Raw genomic sequence first — 21,082 nt, forward strand, 5'->3', positions numbered from 1 at the left:
GAATACCTGATTATGGTTGAACAAATGGAAAACAAAATGCACTTACAGTCCTGTGGAAAATTGGTCAACTTCAGAGAGAACAGAAAGTTGCACAGGAAAGAAAATGTAATCATAACACACTACTAGTTAGCAGTGAATAAAAGTCCTAAGTTAAACACTGAATATAAATTTAACAACAACAACAAATAATAGATAACACTATACCAGAAGAATAGAAAGGAGGAGCTAAAAGTAATTCATGGAGTTAAGAGTACAAAATCCTCATCTTCCATAATAGCAAGTTATAGATAATAAAGTCAATAAATAAAGAAAGATGTAACAGAATATGTTTATCTCTCTTTTTTTTTTTTTTTTTTAAGATGGAGGTAAATACCAAAAGAAACTACTTAAAGAGTTTGGAGAGATCAACTTAGGGGTGAGGTGGAATGGGATAGGAAAATGTCGCTTTTCCTTCTGAGCTCCGTGTATTATTTGAAACTTTGAACTATGTGTATGTATTAATTGGATAATAAAAGAATTAATTTTTCCAAATGAGGCAGGGTAAAGGTAGGGGGTTATGAACTTGAAGCAAATGGAAACAATTTGAAATGATTATTTTTTCTTTCTTTAAACATTGTATCTTAGGCTCTAGATTAGATCTTGAAATGAAGGACAACTGAGTCAAAATGATATATATCACAGGCAAACTACTGACCCAGACATTGTAAACCATTTCTAGGAATAGCTAGTAATTCAAATTGAATACAAAGGACACTTCATACATAAGTACGTGATAGAATGAGCTCATTTTTTATTTTAAAAAGGAGGGGTGTTCAAGTGTGTATATTTTGTGTGTGTGTGTGTGTGTGTGTGTGTGTGTACACATTTGGGAAGACTATAAACCCTGACTATAATATTTATATACTTTTTATTTAAAATTTTATTCACAATCATATTCTTAACCACAATATAGTTAATTGCAAAACAACCTGTCTTAGAATAATACAGTATGAGATGCATGTGACCAACAGTACAAATTCAGTAATTATAATACTCAAATCTTAGGTTCATAGATATTTAATGTATTAGATGTGCATGACAATTAAAAAAAAAAACAATCCTGTCTTGAAAACTTTATAGAAGCACTTCTCCTTTCATCACATATAAGGGTCACATGAGCCTGTAACAAAACTTAATACTGTTCATGTGTCAAAGGACAAGGCTAAGCAACAAGTTATTCTTTTAAAAATATCTATGAACCAGAACAATTTTCTTTTTGAGTTTGAGAAGCCAAAGACTATTAAGGAATGAATTTTGAGTCTAGTAAAGTGTCATACAGTATCTAGTTGCATCAGATACCTGATGAAAGTGCTTTTCTGAAACTGTTTCTTCTCTTTTATATATGGACTTTAAAGAAATCCAAACAAATACTGCAATGCAGTGTTTTGAAAAGCATATAAACTGCAGAAATGCCCACAATAACAAATGATATCAGGAGATACAGTAATTGAAATGTATCAGGAGGTATAGGTACAGTTAATTGAAATGGCATGGTAATGTAAAATGTTAAAAGGAATGGTAATGTGAAATATAAAAAGGATGACTAGATAATTTCTACTTCCAACCCTGAAGTAAAATTACAGAATGATGAGCTCATTACTTTATGTAGCAACTAGGAATTGCTACCGTTAAAATATTCATTCTTTCAGTGCTTATTTTTGGATTGCCTACTATTTAACAGGTACCATGTTTGGTGCTTCACTGATTAATAAATCAAGGTTCTCTGCAAAGAAAGAAACCTTGGTCTAGGAAGTACTCATTATATACTTCTTACAAATTTAGTTAAGTATGGCTTTCGGAAGTAAAGAAAAAAACTTTTCCAGAAAGTTAACTTTCTAATTAAGAATGCATATGCACATAAATAGTTAAGTCAAAATTTCAGAGGCTCATAAATACTTAGAAACTCTAAATTGCTAATTGACTATTTCAGTTGATGTGATACTGTCTCATACACTGCCTGCATATTTTTCCCAAAGTACACTCTTAACACGCAAACATTTTTAAAACAAGGAAACAAGCATTTCAGCCATTCTTGCATACCTACTCTTAGTAAAATACAGAACAAGTTGCAATTTTTAATCTGGACATTGAAGACAACTGAAACCAATATTATTCAAGTGAAACAGATGTCCTGAATTTTGCAACACCATCCGCAAACCTGGAGAGATGCAACTGTGACTGAATGTATGAAGCTGTTAGAATTAATCTTCATCATCTCTTTGAAGAGGTATTATCTGAATTTCTTTGGCTATCCTTTCTCCTAATGTCTTATTGCTTGAAGCAATTATTCTTCGTGACATCAAATCAAATGGTCCACCTAAAATCAAATATGGAACATGGTTATATCCTGTACAAAAATAATTCCTATAAAATTTGCATAGCAATATGTACTGTGGTCAATCATAACATTTTAATACTTTTGACTATCTTTAAAAAGATCTATGCTGTCACATAACCATAATGTTTAAGCTTCGATAATACATAAGTGAGTTTCTAAGCACCTTCTTTTAGTAAATTGTGGAGGGAACTGGTATCTCAATCACACTAGTCTGGAAAATGTCATCTTTTCTCTATTTCACCTTTTGTGTGTTCTATTTCTTCTTTTTATTACTTTTATTACCTCTTTAATGTTTGGGAATCTATGGACAGAAAATCTGACTCCAATGCATTTTCACACCACTCTCCTTCCCATTTCCTTAATACTTTGCTGCCTTTCTCCCAGGCCACTGATGAATTATTTTAACCCAGGTTCACTCTTACTTTTAAAAATCTCACCACCAGCGCAGAGGAAATATGTAGCCCCTCTAGGCTCAAGGTAGAAAGTGATGGTGGAGGAAGTCCATGTTCAACCACCACCATGGTTACCATTCAAAGAACTCTTGGTACAATTCTCAGATTCAGTGACCTTCTAGACTTTTTCTATAGCCTCTCAAGAGTTCCTGATACTCATATTTGAAGAGGCTAAGCCATTTATCATTATTAATCCCATGCTACCATTAGTTTCTTATCCTTACCTCCATCTCCCAATGTTTGTTATTTTGATTGTATAGAAAATTACATGGCTTTTTTTGCCTTAAGAGCTGAGGTATAACATGTAACAAACATTAAAGGAAAAAAGCCATATATAGAGGAAGGTCCAACAGATATGGAAAGAAAAATGCTTTACTGTCCCATAATTTTACCTGTTACATCCAAGAGTACTCCACCAGCTTCAGTTACAATAATGCCAGCACCTGCTACATCCCAGCAGTGAATTCCCATTTCATAATATGCATCTGCAACTCCAGCTGCCACAAGGCACATATTAAGAGCCGCTGTTCCAACACCTCGGATCCTAACAAATAACATTTTAAAAATAAGACAGAAAAAAATTATTTCAAATAAGGCATTCCTCCTTAACTTCAGTTTCTTTTAAGTGTTGACTGATGCAACGGTCATGATGCACTATATAAATGACAAAACTAATCCGTATGAAGCAATCATTTATAATATAAACTTTAAAACAAGGATATTTTGGGGAAAAAAAAACTGAAGAAAATGCTATAATTCTACTATCATGGCATGCATGTATATTCATTGTGGTCTAAACCCAGGGACAATAGCCCCACAATACAAGTAGTTTACAGAAGGGTGAAAATGTACTCCCGGTCATCTCCAATGTCATGGGCATCAGTACACGTGACTAAAGAGATAACAGCACTGGTGGGCTCTGCTTAGATCTAGGCCTGCCTGGAAAGATTATTTCAGGTTTGCCTTCTCACAGTAGCTTTTCCGTGGAAATATATCAAGTTAAGGTAAGTACAGACATTACTTTATTAGCCATTATAATAATAACTGATTCAGGAGAGAAGCATCAATAAATGCTAAAATGAGTGGATGAATGATATTTATATATCAAAGTATCTCCCTATAAGATACACAATAATTACAATGAGAAAGATAGCAAGATCATTACCAAGTGATCAAAGTTAATATTCAATAATGGGACAAAAAGGTACCATGAGCCTCCTGATATAATGCACTGAGAAGGAAATAAAAGTACTTCTGTAGCATTCCTGCCCAAAATGCATAGCCCAAATCTAATCATGAGGAAACCCAACAAATTCAAATCAAAAGGCATACTATAAAATAATTACCCTACGTTTTTCAAAAATGTCAAGGTCACAAAACAGAGACTAAGCAACTGATCCAGATTAAAAGAAATCGATGAGAAATGGCACCTAAATGCAGTGTATGATCCTGGATTGGATCTTGGATTAGAATTCTTTCAAAATACGAATTAAGTCACTATATTAGATAATGTATCAAACTTCATTTCCTGGTTTTATTTAATTGTGGTTATATTAAAGAATGTCTATTTTATCAAAAATATACACAATGAAATGTTTAAGAAAAAGAGGTCATCATGTCTGTAAGTTACTACTTTCAAATGGGTTTTACTCAAGCTTCTCTTTTAGTTGTTTAAACCTCTGAAAATAAAGCAGTCAGGTCTGTTCACTGAGTTCCTTCACTATTTATTTTTAAAGAAATAAGGGGATTCCACATGAGTGATATCATATGATATGTGGAATCTAACTTATTTATTTATTTATTTATTTTTGCGGTACGTGGGCCTCTCACTGCTGTGGCCTCTCCCGCTGTGGAGCACAGGCCCAGCGGCCATGGCTCACGGGGCCAGCCGTCCACAGCATGTGGGATCTTCCCGGACCAGGGCACGAACCCGTGTCCCCTGCATCGGCAGGCGGACTCTCAACCACTGCGCCACCAGGGAAGCTCTGGAATCTAATTTTAAAAAATGAAACAAATGAACTTACTTACAAAACAGAAACAGACTTACAGACATAGAAAACAAGCCATGGTTACCAAAGGGGAGACACAAGGGGGAGGGATAAATCAGGAGCTTGGGATGAACATACACACACTACTATATGTAAGACAGATAACCAACAAGGACCTACTGTATAGCACAGGAAACTCTACTCAATATTCTGGGATAACCTATATGAGAAAAGAATCTTAAAAAGGATGAATATATGTACATGTATAACCGAATCACTTTGCTGTACACCTGAACTAACAAAACATTGTAAATTAACTATACCCCAATAAAATTAAAGTTAAAAAAAAAGAAATAATGGGAAATTGATGACTAATGTGGTATTTGTTTTGTTTCTTAAAAATAAAAAAAGTAAAAAAAAAGTAAAAAAAAAAAAAAAAAAAGAAGAAAAAAAAATAAAAAAAGTACTGCACCTGAGTACATCCTTCATGCCAAAGCAATTTTTTTTTTCAAAAAAGGATCAGAATTACATGATGCGCTTGATTTCAAATACATTTTACTGCCTATATTCTTACTATATATCAAATTTAAGAAAGAACTAGCAACCTCGATAAACTTCCATAGGTGTTTGACTGCTTTCCAAATATATAAACCCAAATTAACTTTAGTGGCTTTTTTTAGTTTATAAATAATGGTGTATTTTCCTCCTTTTCTCAAGGGTATGTGATAGTTCAGCTCTCATGTCATAGAAAGAAAATACCAAGATCATTCACAAATTATCTCTTGGTGTTCTATTCAAACATAGAACCCTAGGCTGGAAGAACAATGCTATAGGCATTGTTCCTGGTTTGTCTTTTTGGTGTGTGCACAATAAACTTTTACTAATTATACTTCAGTGATTCACTGGTTTTAATTCTGTTATTTATGAACTTTTGACACCAGGAAAACGTCATGGAAGGACTGTGAGCATTTTATAAAGTCAAAAACTAAGACCACAGGATGGGACCGTGGGTGAAAGAATATGTAATAATAATATGTCTGACAAAGTACAAAGAATGCAACTTAAAAAACTGGATGAAAAGGGAGAGAAGAAGGGGAAAGTAGAGTAAAATCACTGAATGTTATATAGGTAACAGGCGGAAGCCAAAACATTCTGGAGCCTTTACAGAGAGTAAATGGTCAAGTAAGAAAAGAGAATATTAAGAGCATTATAAAGAGTTTTAATACAAAAGAAACCCACTAGAATAAAACTGAACCTTTCATAAATTTCTAATTCTAAAAAGAAAAAAAGCCAAGAGGATACACCAAATAAATACAGTAACTATAACATAATATACAAAGTAATTACAATGTAAGATAATACAACAGAATTGAGACCAAACAAAATGGTCATATCAATAAATGAATAAGCCTAACGTTTTTATTAAAAGAAAAAAGAGTTTCAAATTGATTATAAAGCAAAACTCCACTCTATGCAGTATTCAAGAGATACACTTAAAACCCAGTGATTCAAAAGGACTAAAAGTAAGAGTGGACAAAGATTTACCAGGCACAATTCTGATGTCAAAGTAGATTTCAAGTTCAAACATCAAAGTACAATACAGAATGTACTTTTTTTTCAGTGCATATGGAAGTTCCACAAAAATTGATCATATACTGGGCACAAAGAAAACATAAAGTTCCATAATATATATTTATTACAATGTAATAAAATTAAAAATTAAAAATTAAATTAAAAAAGCAAAAAAAGTCATTTCCTCATGGATATTTAAGAACACAACTTTTGGGTGAAAAGGGAAATACAAACAGAAGTAACAAATTTTGTGAAAAATAATTGCAATGAAAACACATCAGAATCTATGGGATACATTTAAAGCAGTAATCAGATAAAAATTCATAGCCTAAATACTTAACATAAATAAAAAATCAAAGCATAAAAATAAATTCTCTACTTAAAAAGGAAAAAAACAGGAAACAACAAAATGAACAAAAAGAAAGCACAATGATGAAAATAATAAAGCAGAGGAGAAAACCAGTAGACCAGATTAATAAGCAAAATCCTGGTTCTTTGAAAAAACATAAAATAGACAAACCACCAAGTAACTTAATCAAGATTTTTTAAAAAGAAGAAAGCACAAATTAAAAAATAAGAAATGATAAGGGGGAAATAACTACTGATACAGAGAGGCCAGAAATAAACTATAAGATTCTACTTTGTATACCTCTATGAAAATAACTTGAAAACTTAGAGGAAGTGGGTAATTACTTAGGCTGTGGAAATGTTCTGGATTAAAGGTGGCAAAAGAGACATGGCAACTAAACATAATATTGACCCTAGACTGAATCTTGCACTGGAGGAAGAAAAATGCTATAAAAGACATTATTAGATCAACTGACAAAGCTATGTATGTATGGATGGTAGACTAGATAAAGAGCAAATTCATGAAGTCAATAATTGTACTGTGGTTATGGAAGAGAGTATCCTTAGTCTTAGGAAATAACAAACTGAAGTATTTAGGGATAAAGAGCCATGATCTAAATAATTTACCATGAAATAGTTCAGGGGAAAAAAGGAGTATATTTACACAAACACACACACACATACACAGAGAGAGAGAGACAGAGACAGAGACAGAGAAAAGAAGGAATGATAAAATGATAAAGCAAATGGGGTACAATGTTAACAATAGGTGAATCTGGATAAACTGTATACTACTGTTTCTTGTAGTTTTTTATTTCTGAAAATTTTGTTAAATTTGAAATAGTTTTAAAAATTACATTATAAATTAGAATTACGGTACTGATCCCATGTCTATTAATTAAAAATCTCATTTCTAAAGAAAAATTCATTACTTAGAATGTCAAATTATCTATAATGTTAACATAGAATGTTCAACTTTAGGGAGAAAGTGAAAAGAGCTTACCCATGGATGGGAAGGCAAAGAAGCCTTTCCATATTAGAAAGAATAATTCTCACAGTCTCTGGTGTTCTGGAAGAGCCCAACTCTGTCACCAAGAGTGATTTGGTAACATCTAAAATAAAATGTTTTAAATAATCATTAGAGTTTATTAATAAGAATTCTGATAAAAAATTTGACACTTGTAACTCAGAACAAATTGGACATTTTTATTCCTCTTCCTAGTTGTATCATATTTGTTTCTTTCTAAGGCTTTAAATATTAAAATACTTATCAATTTATTATCTCTTTTAGTTATTTTATCATCATTTTTATAATCATCAAAAAGAGTCTAGCTCCTTAGACAACCCCCCCAAAAGTATAGAATATAACCAATCTGCCTGAATGCATGATACATTTAGTGGGAAACGAGCAAATGCCTTACATATTTTTTTAAAGTGGAATTTAGAAATTTAATAATTTATATATAGATTTGAAACAAGACAAAAATTAAAATTAAACGGTAGCACTGTTGGCAGGAATGTAAAGTGGTGCAACCATTATGGAAAATAGTATGGAGGTTCCTCAAAAAACTAAATATGGAGTTGCTGTATGATCCAGCAATCCCACTCCTGGGCATATATCCAGATAAAACTATAATTTGAAAATATACATGCATCCCTATGTTCATGGCATCACTATTTACAATAGCCAAGATGTGGAAACATCCCAAATGTCCATCAACAAATTAATGGATAAAGAAGATGTGGTATATACATACAATGGAATATTACTCAGCCATAAAAAAGAATGAAATAATGCCATTTGCAGCTACATGGATGGACCTAGAGATTATGATACTAAGCGAAGTAAATCAGAAAGAGAAAGATACCACATGATATCACTTATAAGTGGAATCTAAAATATGATGCAAATGAACAAATCTACAAAACAGAAACAGACTCAGATATAGAGAACAGACTTGTGGTTGCCAAGGGGGATGGAAGGATTGGGAGTTTGGGACTAGCAGATGCAAACTATTATATATAGAATGCATAAACAACAAGGCTTACTGTACAGCACAGGGAAATATATTCAATATCTTGTGATAAAGCATTATGGAAAAGAATATGAAAAAGAATATATATATATATGTATAACTGAATGTTGGGTTAGTTTCTGCTATATAGCAAAGTGATTCAGTTATACATATATATGTATTCTTTTTCATATTCTTTTCCATTATGGCTTATCACAGCATACTGAATATAGTTCCCTGTGCTCTACAGTAGAACTTGGTTGTTTATGCATCCTATATATAATAGTTTTATGCCTCATTTTTATGATTCCCTACTTGAAGTGCCTTTTCCCCCTCAATTTACTAATAACTGGGCCCAATGGCATCAGAACAAAGGAATTCTACAAAGAATTTGAGATGCAGTGGCTGAAGCACTAAAACATGAATGCCATGAGGGCAGAGAGTCATTCTTACTCATCTTCCCCAGCCCCTGACAAAACACAAGACCTCAAATGTCTTCTGCTCCGTTGCACTTGCATCCCCTGCTTCCACTACCACATCCAAAATTGGGGTCACAATTAAAAAGTACAGAGAAAACAGACACAATTTATGAATCAGTTAACACTTGGAGAGCTCTACAGGTTAACATTCAAAAACAATAGCATACGAATACATAATATCAATCACACCAAAAATTAGAGGATAAACCTACCGTCTTGGCGTGAAACCTGTAGTTTTTGACCATTACAAAAGGCACCTTTTCCTTTCCGGCCGGTATACATCTTATCCTCCATGCAACTGTATACAATTCCAAATTCCATCTGCAGAAGGAAAACAAGTTTCCTTTACCAAACCTGAGTATTCTTTCTCATTTTATCCATACTTTTGCTAAGAAAGTAACAAGAAAATCTGGTATACTAATAATGTTTTCAAATGGCTAAACCGTGGGATATTTAAAATGCTAATTCCCAGCTTAGTCAGAGGAAAGAAGTCATCAGACCTAAACACTTGACTCCTGTCTCATCCATTTCTAAATTTAAGGGCACCCACCTTGACCTCTCTCCTTCCTGCCTCAGATGAAGACAGATCGTTCCTGGTTTCTAGGGTGGATCCTTCCTCCTGTGTTATACTTCTCTGGAAAACTGCTCTATCAACTGATCCCTCCTCTCTTGGACTTTCATTCCGGTACTTCTCGCTAAATTTCTTCCTCCCTCACAAAACCTTCAAAACATTACCTTCTCCTTTTCTCTTCACTGCCAAAGACTGGTCTAGACTTTGCATCTCCCATTCTCTTACTACATTACAATTTGGCTTCTTCCCTGATCACGCATCTCCTGAAACTCCTTGCAAAGAGATCACCAATGCACTCTTGCTGACCAAATGCCTCCTCTGAAGATTTGGAGACGGCTGACCACCATCAGTTAATCCCAAACTCCGTGTTCCTGGCAGTATTCTCCTAGTCCTCCTACTACACTCACTGATCTGTCTTGGTGTCACATTTTCTTATGACCTTCTTCTCTGCCTAACCCCTAAAAGTTGTGTTCCCCGGAGTTTTTCATTCTTCCTTTTCTTCCATTTCCCTTTTAGCTCTCTCGATTATTACAGGTTTGTTCTTTCCGGTCCACAAATTCAACTACCTCTCTAACGGTGGCTCCCGCCAACCCCATCCTCGCAGGTCAGTAGCTGTGCTTCAGAACCTAGGCTTGCAGAAACCTCAATTGAGGACGTCAAACTCACTCACTACCTGATCACTCGTGCCTCATTCCTTCCCCATTAGTCACTTCCTTCCAATTTTATCTTGAAAACACTTCCTGATTTTTGGCATTTCCTCAGCCATTCTCCCCACCTCTATCTGAGTTCAGAATCACCTGCCCCTCTGGTGTGACCTCTACGTTGCTGTTGCTGGAATTATCTGTCACTCTGCACTTAAAAACCTCTACTGGTTTCCTACCACCTAAAAACAAAAATCTAAATGTTCTGACATGGACAGGCCACGGTGCCTCATGGCAAGACCACAACTAACTCACCTCATTGGTTCTCCTCCTGCCATTTCCAGAGTTTTGCTCACAATGGACACCTCACCGTTCCCACACACATCATGCTCTTCTCCAAACTGTTCTTTCTGATTAAAATGCTTTCCTTTTCTTCTTTGTCTGGCAAACCCCTAATTTGCTGTGACCCGACTCACATGACCAAATTCTAAGACCCCTTCCATTTAGTATGAAGATTTCCCCAAACTACTCTTGGCAGAATTGCTTTACACCCTCTTCATGTTCTCATAGTATTTTTTTTTTTTCACAGTTCCACCACATATTACCTTTATCTGTTCGCACATGTAACTTTTGCACTGAACTGGGAGTTCAACAGCCCAGGGCTGATTAAATGAGAAATGCTCACCTATCTCCCTTTGAATGTTCTCACTGATTAACACAATCCTCTGCCTAAGATTTCATCTGCACTAATCTGTGTTTTTATTCTCAGAGATTTCTTAACTCTTGTGTACATGCTGATCAAATATATCGCAAGCCCCCTGAAGACAGCTTTGTAAGATGTTAGTAAACATCATTCGTGTTTTGATCAATCAAATACCCAAACAGCACGGAAATGCAACAGGTAGAGATTGTACTCTACTGGACTTTAGATACAGCAAGGGTTCAGGTTCCTGAACATAGTCTGCATTTTCTAACCATGCTTGGCTCCTACCACTACATGGTGTTTCCTTTCACAATGCCTACTAAAGCATTCCTAGCTCAAAGAGCACCTCTTCCTTTAAGCATTTTAGACCCTACCTCAACGCCTATCTTATCTGACTCTATCATATATATAATGGGGACTAAATACTGAATCACATTTCAGCTACTTGTGTGTATTTTTTCCTTATAAAATCTTCTCAGAAAACATTACATTTTCTTCAGTGGAAAAAGTATCATGTCAAGTTTAACAGTTCTGGAGTTTATTTCAAAATAATGCAGCTACATAAATTGAATAGAGACAAACCTAAATTTATTATGGAGACACATTTACTCTTTCTCAGAAAATGAGAGCAAGGCATTTTACCAACCATAAATTTAAACAACATACCTTCTTATTTACAACAAAGCCAACTGAAACGGCTACAAAAGGAAATCTTTAAAAAAAAAACACACACATAAATTTATCAAAATAGAACTTATTTTCAACAAACATGTTTTTTCATAATAAAACTGCTTACAGATTTTTTCATATGAACAGTCTTATCCCTCCTCCCCCAGAACTGTGTGTACAGTATGCAACCCTTTGTGTAAATCGTAGGGGATGGGGAGGGTAGAGAGGCATACATACAGGATGCTTCTACAGGCATGAGACATCTCTGAAAGGATTCACAAGAAGCTGATAAAAATGGTCACCTCCAGAGATGGGTCCTGAGAAGCTGGGGTCAGAAGTGGGAAGGCCACTTGGCACTGTACGCCATTTCATACCATTTAAGTGTAGAATTCCATGAATATAATTTTATCAAAAATGGGATCACACTATACACTATATTACAATCTTCTCTATGTTATATAATATTATGAGCATCTTTCCACATTAACATTCCATCACGTATCGATTCTACATCTTAGCTTTATGGCTTTAACAATTCTATTAGTAAAGATACATACAGCTACGTGGTAACTTCAAATGTAACAACTATGTGTCATCCCACCAAACTAGGCTACTCATTTGAACTCTCACTGGCAATTCCATCTGGCTTTCTTCTAAATATCCTGAGTTATATACTTACTTTGTGCCAGGCACTAGAGTAAGTTCTCATATACATGTACAACTCATTGAGTCCCATCAGCAAGCAATTCTATGAGGCAGGTACCATTAATGTGCCCATTTTATAGAATGAAAATAAAAACTGAGGCTTAGAAAGATTAAGCAACTTGCTCAAGGTCACAATTCACACATCCTAAAACCCATGCTCTTTTTAACAGTTTTTTTCTCCTGGATTGAACCCATTTTATATAGACAACACTCCAGTATTGAGTTAGTTATTTCCTTAATTGATCTCAAAGCAGCAATGTTGCTTGCATACATTTTTGTGTGGTTTCAACAGTGAGAAAAAGAATGGTGAACAGGGCACTTCCCTGCACAAGACAAGTCTACAACATTAATAGTTCATCACCTCTGCCACAGCTGATGAAAATTATGCATAATACACTTACAAACTACTCTACAATTTACACAATTCTCTAAAGTATATATGTTTGTGAACAAAATATCCAACAGTCCATTCAGTTAATATACAAACAGTAATTACGATATTAAAATTTTTCAAACATACCCATGTACAAAGTTAGTTGTTCCATCAATAGGGTCAATGATCCACGTAGGGCTGTCAGTTAAAATACTTTTTTCCCCAGCTGCCACAGATTCCTCACCAATGAAACTAAAAACAAAAATGACAAACTCTTAATCTTTTTTTTTTTTAACATCTTTATTGGTATAACTGTTTTACAATAGTGTTAGTTTTTCCTTTACAACAAAGTGAATCAGTTATACATATACATATGTTCCCATATCTCTTCCCTCTTGTGTCACCCTCTCTCCCAACCTCCCTGTCCCACCCCTCTAGGTGGTCACAAAGCACAGAGGTGATCTCCCTGTGCTATGCAGCAGCTTCCCACTAGCTATCTAATTTACATTTGGTAGTGTGTATATGTCCCTGCCACTCTCTCACTTCATCACAGCTTACCCTTCCCCCTCCCCATATCCTCAAGTCCATGCTCTAGTAGGTCTGTGTTTTATTCCCGTCCTACCACTAATCTCTTCATGACATTTTTTTTTTCTCAGAGACCATATATATGTGTTAGCATACGGTATTTGTTTTTCTCCTTCTGACTTACTTCACTCTGTATGACAGACTCCAGGTCTATCCACCTCATTACAAATAACTCAGTTTCATTTCTTTTTATGGCTGCAAACTCTGAATCTTTACATTGCTTTCAACAATTTTCAAACCTTAAGCTACCCAGGGTCTACTATAAAACATACCAAAAGTCCGTACACTGCACTTTTCTATTGTTTTTCCTGCAGACTAATGAAAGTGAGAAAGCTTTACTTCCCCCAGAACCAAGTCATGTGAAAAATAACAGAATCTGAAATTCTCAGACGTAATGCCAGGATAAGTGAAGGCACACATGCTGAAAAGGGAATTTGTTGCAGATGAGAACTTACGAAGGAAATGTGGAGGTTTTAAAAATAAGTCCACAGATTCTCTCATACTCCTCTCTTCAAGAGGCAGAGCCTAACACCCTTTGCCTTGAGTGTGGATTTGGACTTAGTGACTCGTTTCTAACCAACAGAACAAAGTGGAAGTGACAAAGTGCAACTTGGATGACTCGTTCACAAAATGGCACTGAGGTTTCCATCTTATTTCCATCTATTTCTTCCTCCCTCTCCTTCCCTCTGTCGCTCTGGGGGAAGCTGACCACCATGTTATCAGCTGCTCTGTGGAGAGGCCCAGATGGTAAGGAACTGAGGGGAGCTGCCACAGACAACCCATGAGGAACTGAAGTCACCAACAATCACATAAGCGAATGGACCCTTCAGCCCCAGTTGAGCCCGAGGTGACCCACAGTTTGACTATAACTTTATGTGACCCTGGCAAGAACAATGCAGCCCAGCTACTACCATATTCCTGACCCTAGAAAACTCTAGGATAATAAATGTTTGCTGTCTAGAGCTGCTACGTTTTTAGGGTAACTTGCTATACAGCAATAGATAATATACAGAACGTTAAATAAGTCAATGAGAAAGCAAATCACCCACCAAAATTACTGTGTCTACATGCTTTCCTAAAACACGCCACACAGTAAATCTCAGGTGAATTGTGTAAATAATGGTGTCTGAGTTCACTGGATTTCTTCTTTCTGTTGCTACTTTCTTTTTTATTTATGTCCTTTATTCAATACTGAACAGTCCTAATAATCATTATCATAATTTTCTTGTATCTCTTTTTCTCTTGGCTATAAACCTTTTCATTGAGAAGGCATATATTTAGCTTTAAACATTTTTTTTCTCCTCAGTGACTAAAATACCAGGAATGGCCAATGGCATGATCACAAAGAAGTAGAGAATGACAATGTTAAACCCTTAAAATGATGACAATATTTTGGTTATATTTCTGTGCCTATAAAGAAAGCCCTGATTTTAGTATTTTCTCTCAAACTCCTTAAAGCTACCATGACTTTAGCACCTAAAAATGTTTGCAATATAGAGAATGAAACTGAACTTTAAAATCTTGTCTGTGCCAGACACTTGTCACGTCAACTTCCCAGCATCCAAACACTCCTTTTACTATAAAGGAATCCAAATAGCCCCTGTTCACTGCTCCCTGGAAGTGTGAGCTTAGGCAAACAATCTGAGTTTAGCTAGCAGATGTTCTTGCCCAGGATTTGTAATCTTGAGCTAATGGGGTAACGATATCCAAAGTGAGCAGTCAGGAGTGAGGCTACCAGCAGCATCTGAAGCAATGGCTCCTAACCCTAACCCTAACCCTAACCCAATGGTACCCAGCTCTGCCTTCCTCCCTGGGTCCCACCTGAGTCCTGCTCTCAGGGCTCCTGAGCTGCCCAACACCCTCCAAATAAATTCCCATTCAGCTTAAATTAAGTATAGTCAATTACTGAGTCTAAAAATCAAAATTTCTGTCTAGTACTATTGACTCCAACCTAGATTTCATTTTCATCACCAGAAATTGAAGTAAGAAATACCTGTGAGATGGATACTTTTCCTTTATGGAAGAGATAAGCATTTTTTCAACTTTTTGGTCAGTAGCAGTTACCAAATCAACTGGAGAACTTTTGATCATAATATTCATTTCATTTTTTAGGGCTTCACGAGCCATCTAAAAAGATTTTTTGGTAAGCAAATAGGAACAGCATAAGTCATTTTAAATCAACTAAAAGAAGAAATACAGAAATGGTCTGAAACATTCAATCTGTCTTACATGATATTCTTAAATATTTCTTACCAGAGTGTAAATGAAATAAAATAAAATAAATCCTTTATACCTACTAGGTATAAAATCATAGAATCTTACATCCTATTTTAGATTCACAACTGTCATCACAAAAAGTTTAATGACATAAAATTAAAGTATCACTCCACTAAAGTTTAATAAAATGAAAACAAATACAGATTAATCCAAGTACATGTTTTGTTTAACAAGGCAACCACACGCTGTCCACATCCAACACATCATGGCTGAAAAGATTTCAGTTCATACCTCTCCAGCTTGTCTTACTAGGGTTACTGCATAATCCATGCATTCCTGCCAAGGATCAGCCATCTTCTGAACAGATTTAACACATACAAAGATGCAGCAGTTGCAAATCCCTAAAAATATTAATCACGGAATAGTTAGTTCACAAAAACTCCTCAATCTGCAAAATACTTTTATTCAGGATTCACCCTCTACCTGATTCTAGAGTTCAGTTTTTTTTAGTATTCACTCACAGGTCCAAGAAGAAACACTTTTTATCTAAATTACTTCACTTCTATTGTAGAAACATTTTAATAAGAAAAAGTATTCTATGAATGTGTCTCCCAGGGCTTCCCTGGTGGCGCTGTGGTTGAGGGTCCGCCTGACGATGAGGGGGACGCGGGTTCGTGTCCCGGTCCGGGAGGATCCCACGTGCCGCGGAGCGGCTGGGCCCGTGAACCATGGCCGCTGAGCCTGTGCGTCCGGAGCCTGTGCTCCGCAGCGGGAGAGGCCACAACAGTGAGAGGCCCGCGTACCGCAAATAAATAAATAAATAAATAAATAATGTCTCCAAAGTGCCCATACCATACACTTTAAAAAACAGCATTGGTCTAGGGAATGGAGAAGAAAGGACACAAGAAATATCTTAAAAGACAGGTGCATGTTCGGGTTAAGAATAAAGTGAAAATTAGAGAAAGAACACAGGGAACCCAGACACTTTTCAGTACCTGCAGTTTTGGCATCCGCGCATTCCACTAACCACGGATAGAAATTAAAGAAGCTTTGAAGGCAAGAAGCAGGAGGCACATGTACTGATTGAATGTCAAGTAGTTCAGTAGTTTATACATGTGAATTTATTTTTAATGAGGTTGTAAAGATGAAGAACTTACAGCTCAGTGATTATAAATAATTTGCCCAAGGTTTTATTAGGCAGATGACCCAGTCAGAATTCGAACTCAATTCTGAATTTAAAGTCCACTACTCTTTCTATCATAACATTCTGAGGAAGGAAAATTCCAGGACTAAAAAAATAACAATAAAGTAAAAAAGGAATTTCCCCAAGTTTCAGAGAGAAAAAAAAAAAAAAAAAACAGCACATTTTTGTCTTCTGAACTGTCCAGCTTTCCACTGACTTCTGAAGAGAAGACTAAAATAACTTCCCACTGGGCTTCCCTGGTGGCGCAGTGGTTGAGAATCCGCCTGCTGATGCAGGGGTCACGGGTTCGTGCCCCGGTCCGGGAAGATCCCATATGCCGCAGAGCGGCTGGGCCCGTGAGCCATGGCCGCTGAGGCTGCGCATCCGGAGCCTGTGCTCTGCAATGGGAGAGGCCACGACAGTGAGAGGCCCGCGTACCACAAAAAAATAAAAAAATTAAAAAAAATAAAATAACTCCCCACTGGCTTGACCACACTCTAAAACCTGTACCCAGGACAGTGAAGCTTTTCCAGCTGTCAGACTCAGAAAAATGTGGATCATTTATAAAGCAACCCTAATTTTGTCATCTGTAGATTTGAGAATAACTTACACAGAGTTTCACCTTGAAGACTGGTTGGAAATCCCAATGGGGAGGGGAGGAGAGGGAGGGGAAGGGAAGGGAGGACAAAGGACAGATACTTTGAGCTGTTTCTGCTAGTTGCTTCTTCTTCTTGATATGAGCATTTAAATAATTTTAAAAGGAAGCCACGTTTTGAGTTATAGGAGTAACTGCTTAGAGCACTTCAACAATCGTTCCCAAACTTTTTTTTTTTTTTTTGATTCTTACTTACTCCCATTTCTTTCTTCTAGGCTTAAACAGAACTAGATGTTCTCACTATGAATCTGCTTTCTAGCCAGAAAATTTGCTTAAGCCATTCATATCTCCCTCTGCTAACAGCACTGATATCTCCTACCAATTTTTCCAGGCTCATTTCAAAAGCTACCCTTTCTTCTAGGGATTCTCCACCCAGAAGTCATAATCTGTTTAACCACTCAAGAGCTGTGTGCTGAATATCTATTATATGCTGTGCAATGCATCACAGTGAGGAAAAACAGGCAGAGTTTCACACTTGCTCTCTAGTGGGTAGTCAGATATTAATCAAAAAAAAAAAAAAATCACAGACCACATGCAACATCACAAATGTAATAAAGGCTAAGCAGAAGTGCAATGAGAAGCATGTAACAGGGGAACTCTGACCTGGTCTTAGGTACCAGATACGGGTTCCCTGAGAACGTGGTTCAACCAAGATTTGATGGACAAGAGAATAGGTATTAACTAACTCAACTGCAGGACTCCTGGTATGGGAAGAGCACTGAAAGGCCTAAGTGTGACAGCTCAGAGATCAAGAGAAATGGGGGAGGGGTGAAGCCGGGGGATGGCAGGGATCATCCCCAGCGAGGCCTTAGAGGTAAGATTTTGATTTGAGAGCCATGAGGAATCACTACATCGTGGCTGCTGAACAGAATGGATTAGAGGGTGGAGGGACGAGTAGACAGTGGGGATATTTGTTTTGGGAGGTAAAGCTGAGGGCACTTAGCAATAGATTGGATATGTAGTATGAGGGAGAGGAAGAGTTTAATGATGCCCAGATATCTCACTTTGGCAACTGAACGGATAATGGTGACATTTACTGAAACACGGAGTAATAGAAGAGTGAAATTTGGGATCTGGGTAGGAGGTGGGGAGAACAAAAGTTTAATTAGTAGAGGATGAGGAACCTTTGTGAAACCAAAAGGAGATGTCAATTAGGCAGCTGACTGTATGGATCGTGACCTCAGAGGAGAGGTATGGCCTGCAGATATAAATATGCAAGGCATCTGAGTAGGCAACGACTGAGTCCTGAGTCTGAATGACATTCCTTAGGAGGGAACATGCCATGAGAAGCTCACAGGACACCCAAGCCTGGAAGACTCCATAAAACTTTGTACCTCACTCTTAGGGCACTCAGGAATGTTTTCCTTACATTTCGGTCATTTGTGTGCATGCCTTATCTTTCCAACCAGTTTTGAGTACATCTCAAAAAGGAACACATTTTGTTCACCTTCACTTTCTCAGAGACAAACACGTGAAATATTTTCAACTTTCTGTCCTGGTTACCACCTTCCCTGCGGTGGGAGCCATGCCACCTTCCTGCCACCTGTCCCCGGCAGCGGGACTGCGGACAGCACGGGATCAGGGGCTTATACCGGGACTACACGCCTCTGGACGTATGCCAGGTCTCTCTGAGCTTCTTTGGAATCGGTAAAATGAAAAAGAGGGGATTATTCTACACAAGCTGCCGCAAAGGTTCAGCGAGATCCCGGGGGCGAAACCGCTACACACGCAGGGACCGTTCCTGGTGTCACTCGGCCGTGGCTCAGGACAAAACCGCAGGGGTGAAGGCGCCCCAACTGCGGCCTCTGTCCCTGGGCGCCACCCCGCACCGCTGACCGAGCCCACCCACTCGAAACCACTCCGGAGAGCCGCCCGCGCCCGCAGCGCCCGACGACCCCCCCGGATCGCAGGAAGGAAGGTCTCACCTCGGGGTGGTGGGCTTGAGGCTCGCTAGGATACTAGCCGGATGCAACGCTGGGCTCTTCCGGACGGCGAGAAGGGTCAAGCTGGTAACGCCTCCGACAGGAAGTCCCGCCCCTGGAGCCCCGCCCCCGAGGTTAGGCTTCTTCTGGCCCCGCCCTACAACGGAGCACAGCCCTCCAAACCCCAACCCCCAGCCCCAAGATGTGCAGGTGATCGCTTCCTGACCCGTCCCCCTCTGCCTAGTCCTTCCAGATCTGGCCTCTTTTTCGTCTGTGGTTCTTCTTTCTTTCTCCTGCCTGTACATTCTTCTGTAATTAAAAAAAAATTCCTTTCCTCTATTTTGCCCATCCCTTAGGTCTTCCATTCCTTCCAATTTTCCTGTTTCCCTTTCTTTGTCCCTGTCTTTTATTCCATACTACTCTTTTGGCAAAACACAAACTAGAGATACGACTCCAGCTTTGCAACTTTTATTTGTTAAAACTATGTTGGGTAAAGCTACACTATATACATATCGTAGGGGTTCATAACGGAGTGTCCCCCAAATGTTCCATTTTTGCATGAGGATTGTTTTGAGCTAAAGGCAACTGAGACCTGGTGAGTGCAAGAGAAAATACTCTCCCTCCCTTAACTACCTAGAAGAATTTAAACTGGAAATTTTTCTCAGAAGAGAGTTATTACTGGAGATATGCTTTATCTAAAGGGCCCCATCTATATGGTAGGGCAAATATCTAATTACCAAACATTTGCTTTTCTTCTTATCATCCTCCTGTCCTTGGAAGCCCCAGGCCCCCATCTCATTCCTTAGCTCAGGAGGGCATGTAGTCCTCATTTTACTTTTCTGCCTCTGACCCTCTCATGCATGTGGGGTCTCTGGCCTCTTTATGTGTGTGGGATTCGCATATGTATAAAATTAAATTTGATTTTCTCCTGTTAAATCTGTCTCATGTCAATTTAATTCTTAGACCAGCCAGAAGAACTTAGAAGGTCTCCTAGAGGAAAGTTTTCTTCCTCCCCAACAATATACACTATAGTAAACCTATGATAGGTAGACAGACAGACATTTATTGGCCAGAACCAACTGCCCCTATTCTCAATAATTCATTCGGTAACCATGCAGTGAGGACTTACCATGCTTCAGGCACTTTTGTTTTCATACGCATTATTTTACTTAAAGGTTGCAATAGTTCCATGAGAAGATATGATCAGCTTCATCATATGGACGGGGAAACGGAGGCTCAGGGGATGTTATTTATCCTCAAGTCACACAGCAAGAGCAAAGAGTAGAACACACTGATTCCAAAGTCCATATTCAGGGAATAAATGGTACGATAAGCTTGCATCACATGAAATACAAGGACTAGTCTATGGTCCTTAAAATAGTTCCGCTTTTTGAAATTACAGGTCTGGCATCATATAGTTTTACTATTATAATGCAAAAGGCAGTGCACAGGTAAAAGATGTCCTAGCCACAACAGGATCGGGGAAGTCGGTTATTTGGCTCCTTGCATTTGCAGTGATTGCTTCTCTTAGCTTGATCAGAAGACAGGGTATTGTCACCAATGTGTTGCAAATGAGAGTTCCCAAAGATGAATGACATGAAGTGTGGGACCAATTCTCAAGCCTCAC

At 37.6% G+C, this 21,082-nt stretch overlaps 1 protein-coding gene across 1 annotated transcript; it reads right to left on the minus strand.

The window, feature by feature from the left end:
* Nucleotides 1-766: 766 nt before the first annotated feature.
* Nucleotides 767-19,566, minus strand: IMPA1 (inositol monophosphatase 1). The gene is made up of 9 exons (XM_059043598.2): nt 19,459-19,566; nt 15,987-16,096; nt 15,472-15,605; nt 13,041-13,145; nt 11,813-11,858; nt 9,444-9,552; nt 7,741-7,849; nt 3,222-3,373; nt 767-2,356 (listed from the first exon to the last, which is right to left on the minus strand). The coding sequence occupies exons 2-9, from the start codon at nt 16,047-16,049 to the stop codon at nt 2,241-2,243; spliced, it is 834 nt and encodes a 277-aa protein (XP_058899581.1). The 5' UTR covers nt 16,050-16,096; nt 19,459-19,566; the 3' UTR covers nt 767-2,240.
* Nucleotides 19,567-21,082: the final 1,516 nt, after the last annotated feature.

Source organism: Kogia breviceps, chromosome 17, assembly GCF_026419965.1.
Source record: "Kogia breviceps isolate mKogBre1 chromosome 17, mKogBre1 haplotype 1, whole genome shotgun sequence".
NCBI lineage: Eukaryota > Metazoa > Chordata > Mammalia > Artiodactyla > Physeteridae > Kogia > Kogia breviceps.

What these genes read in the sequence shown, in the direction of transcription:
- IMPA1 (XM_059043598.2), bottom strand. Translation starts at nt 16,049, where the DNA reads ATGGCTGATCCTTGGCAGGAATGCATGGATTATGCAGTAACCCTAGTA. An exon ending in GCTTTGTTGTAAATAAGAAG is followed by an intron (nt 9,553 to 11,812) that starts GTATGTTGTTTA and finishes TTCCTTCTGCAG; the next exon opens with ATGGAATTTGGAATTGTATA. An exon ending in CTTTGCCTTCCCATCCATGG is followed by an intron (nt 3,374 to 7,740) that starts GTAAGCTCTTTT and finishes GTTATTTGTTAG; the next exon opens with GATCCGAGGTGTTGGAACAG.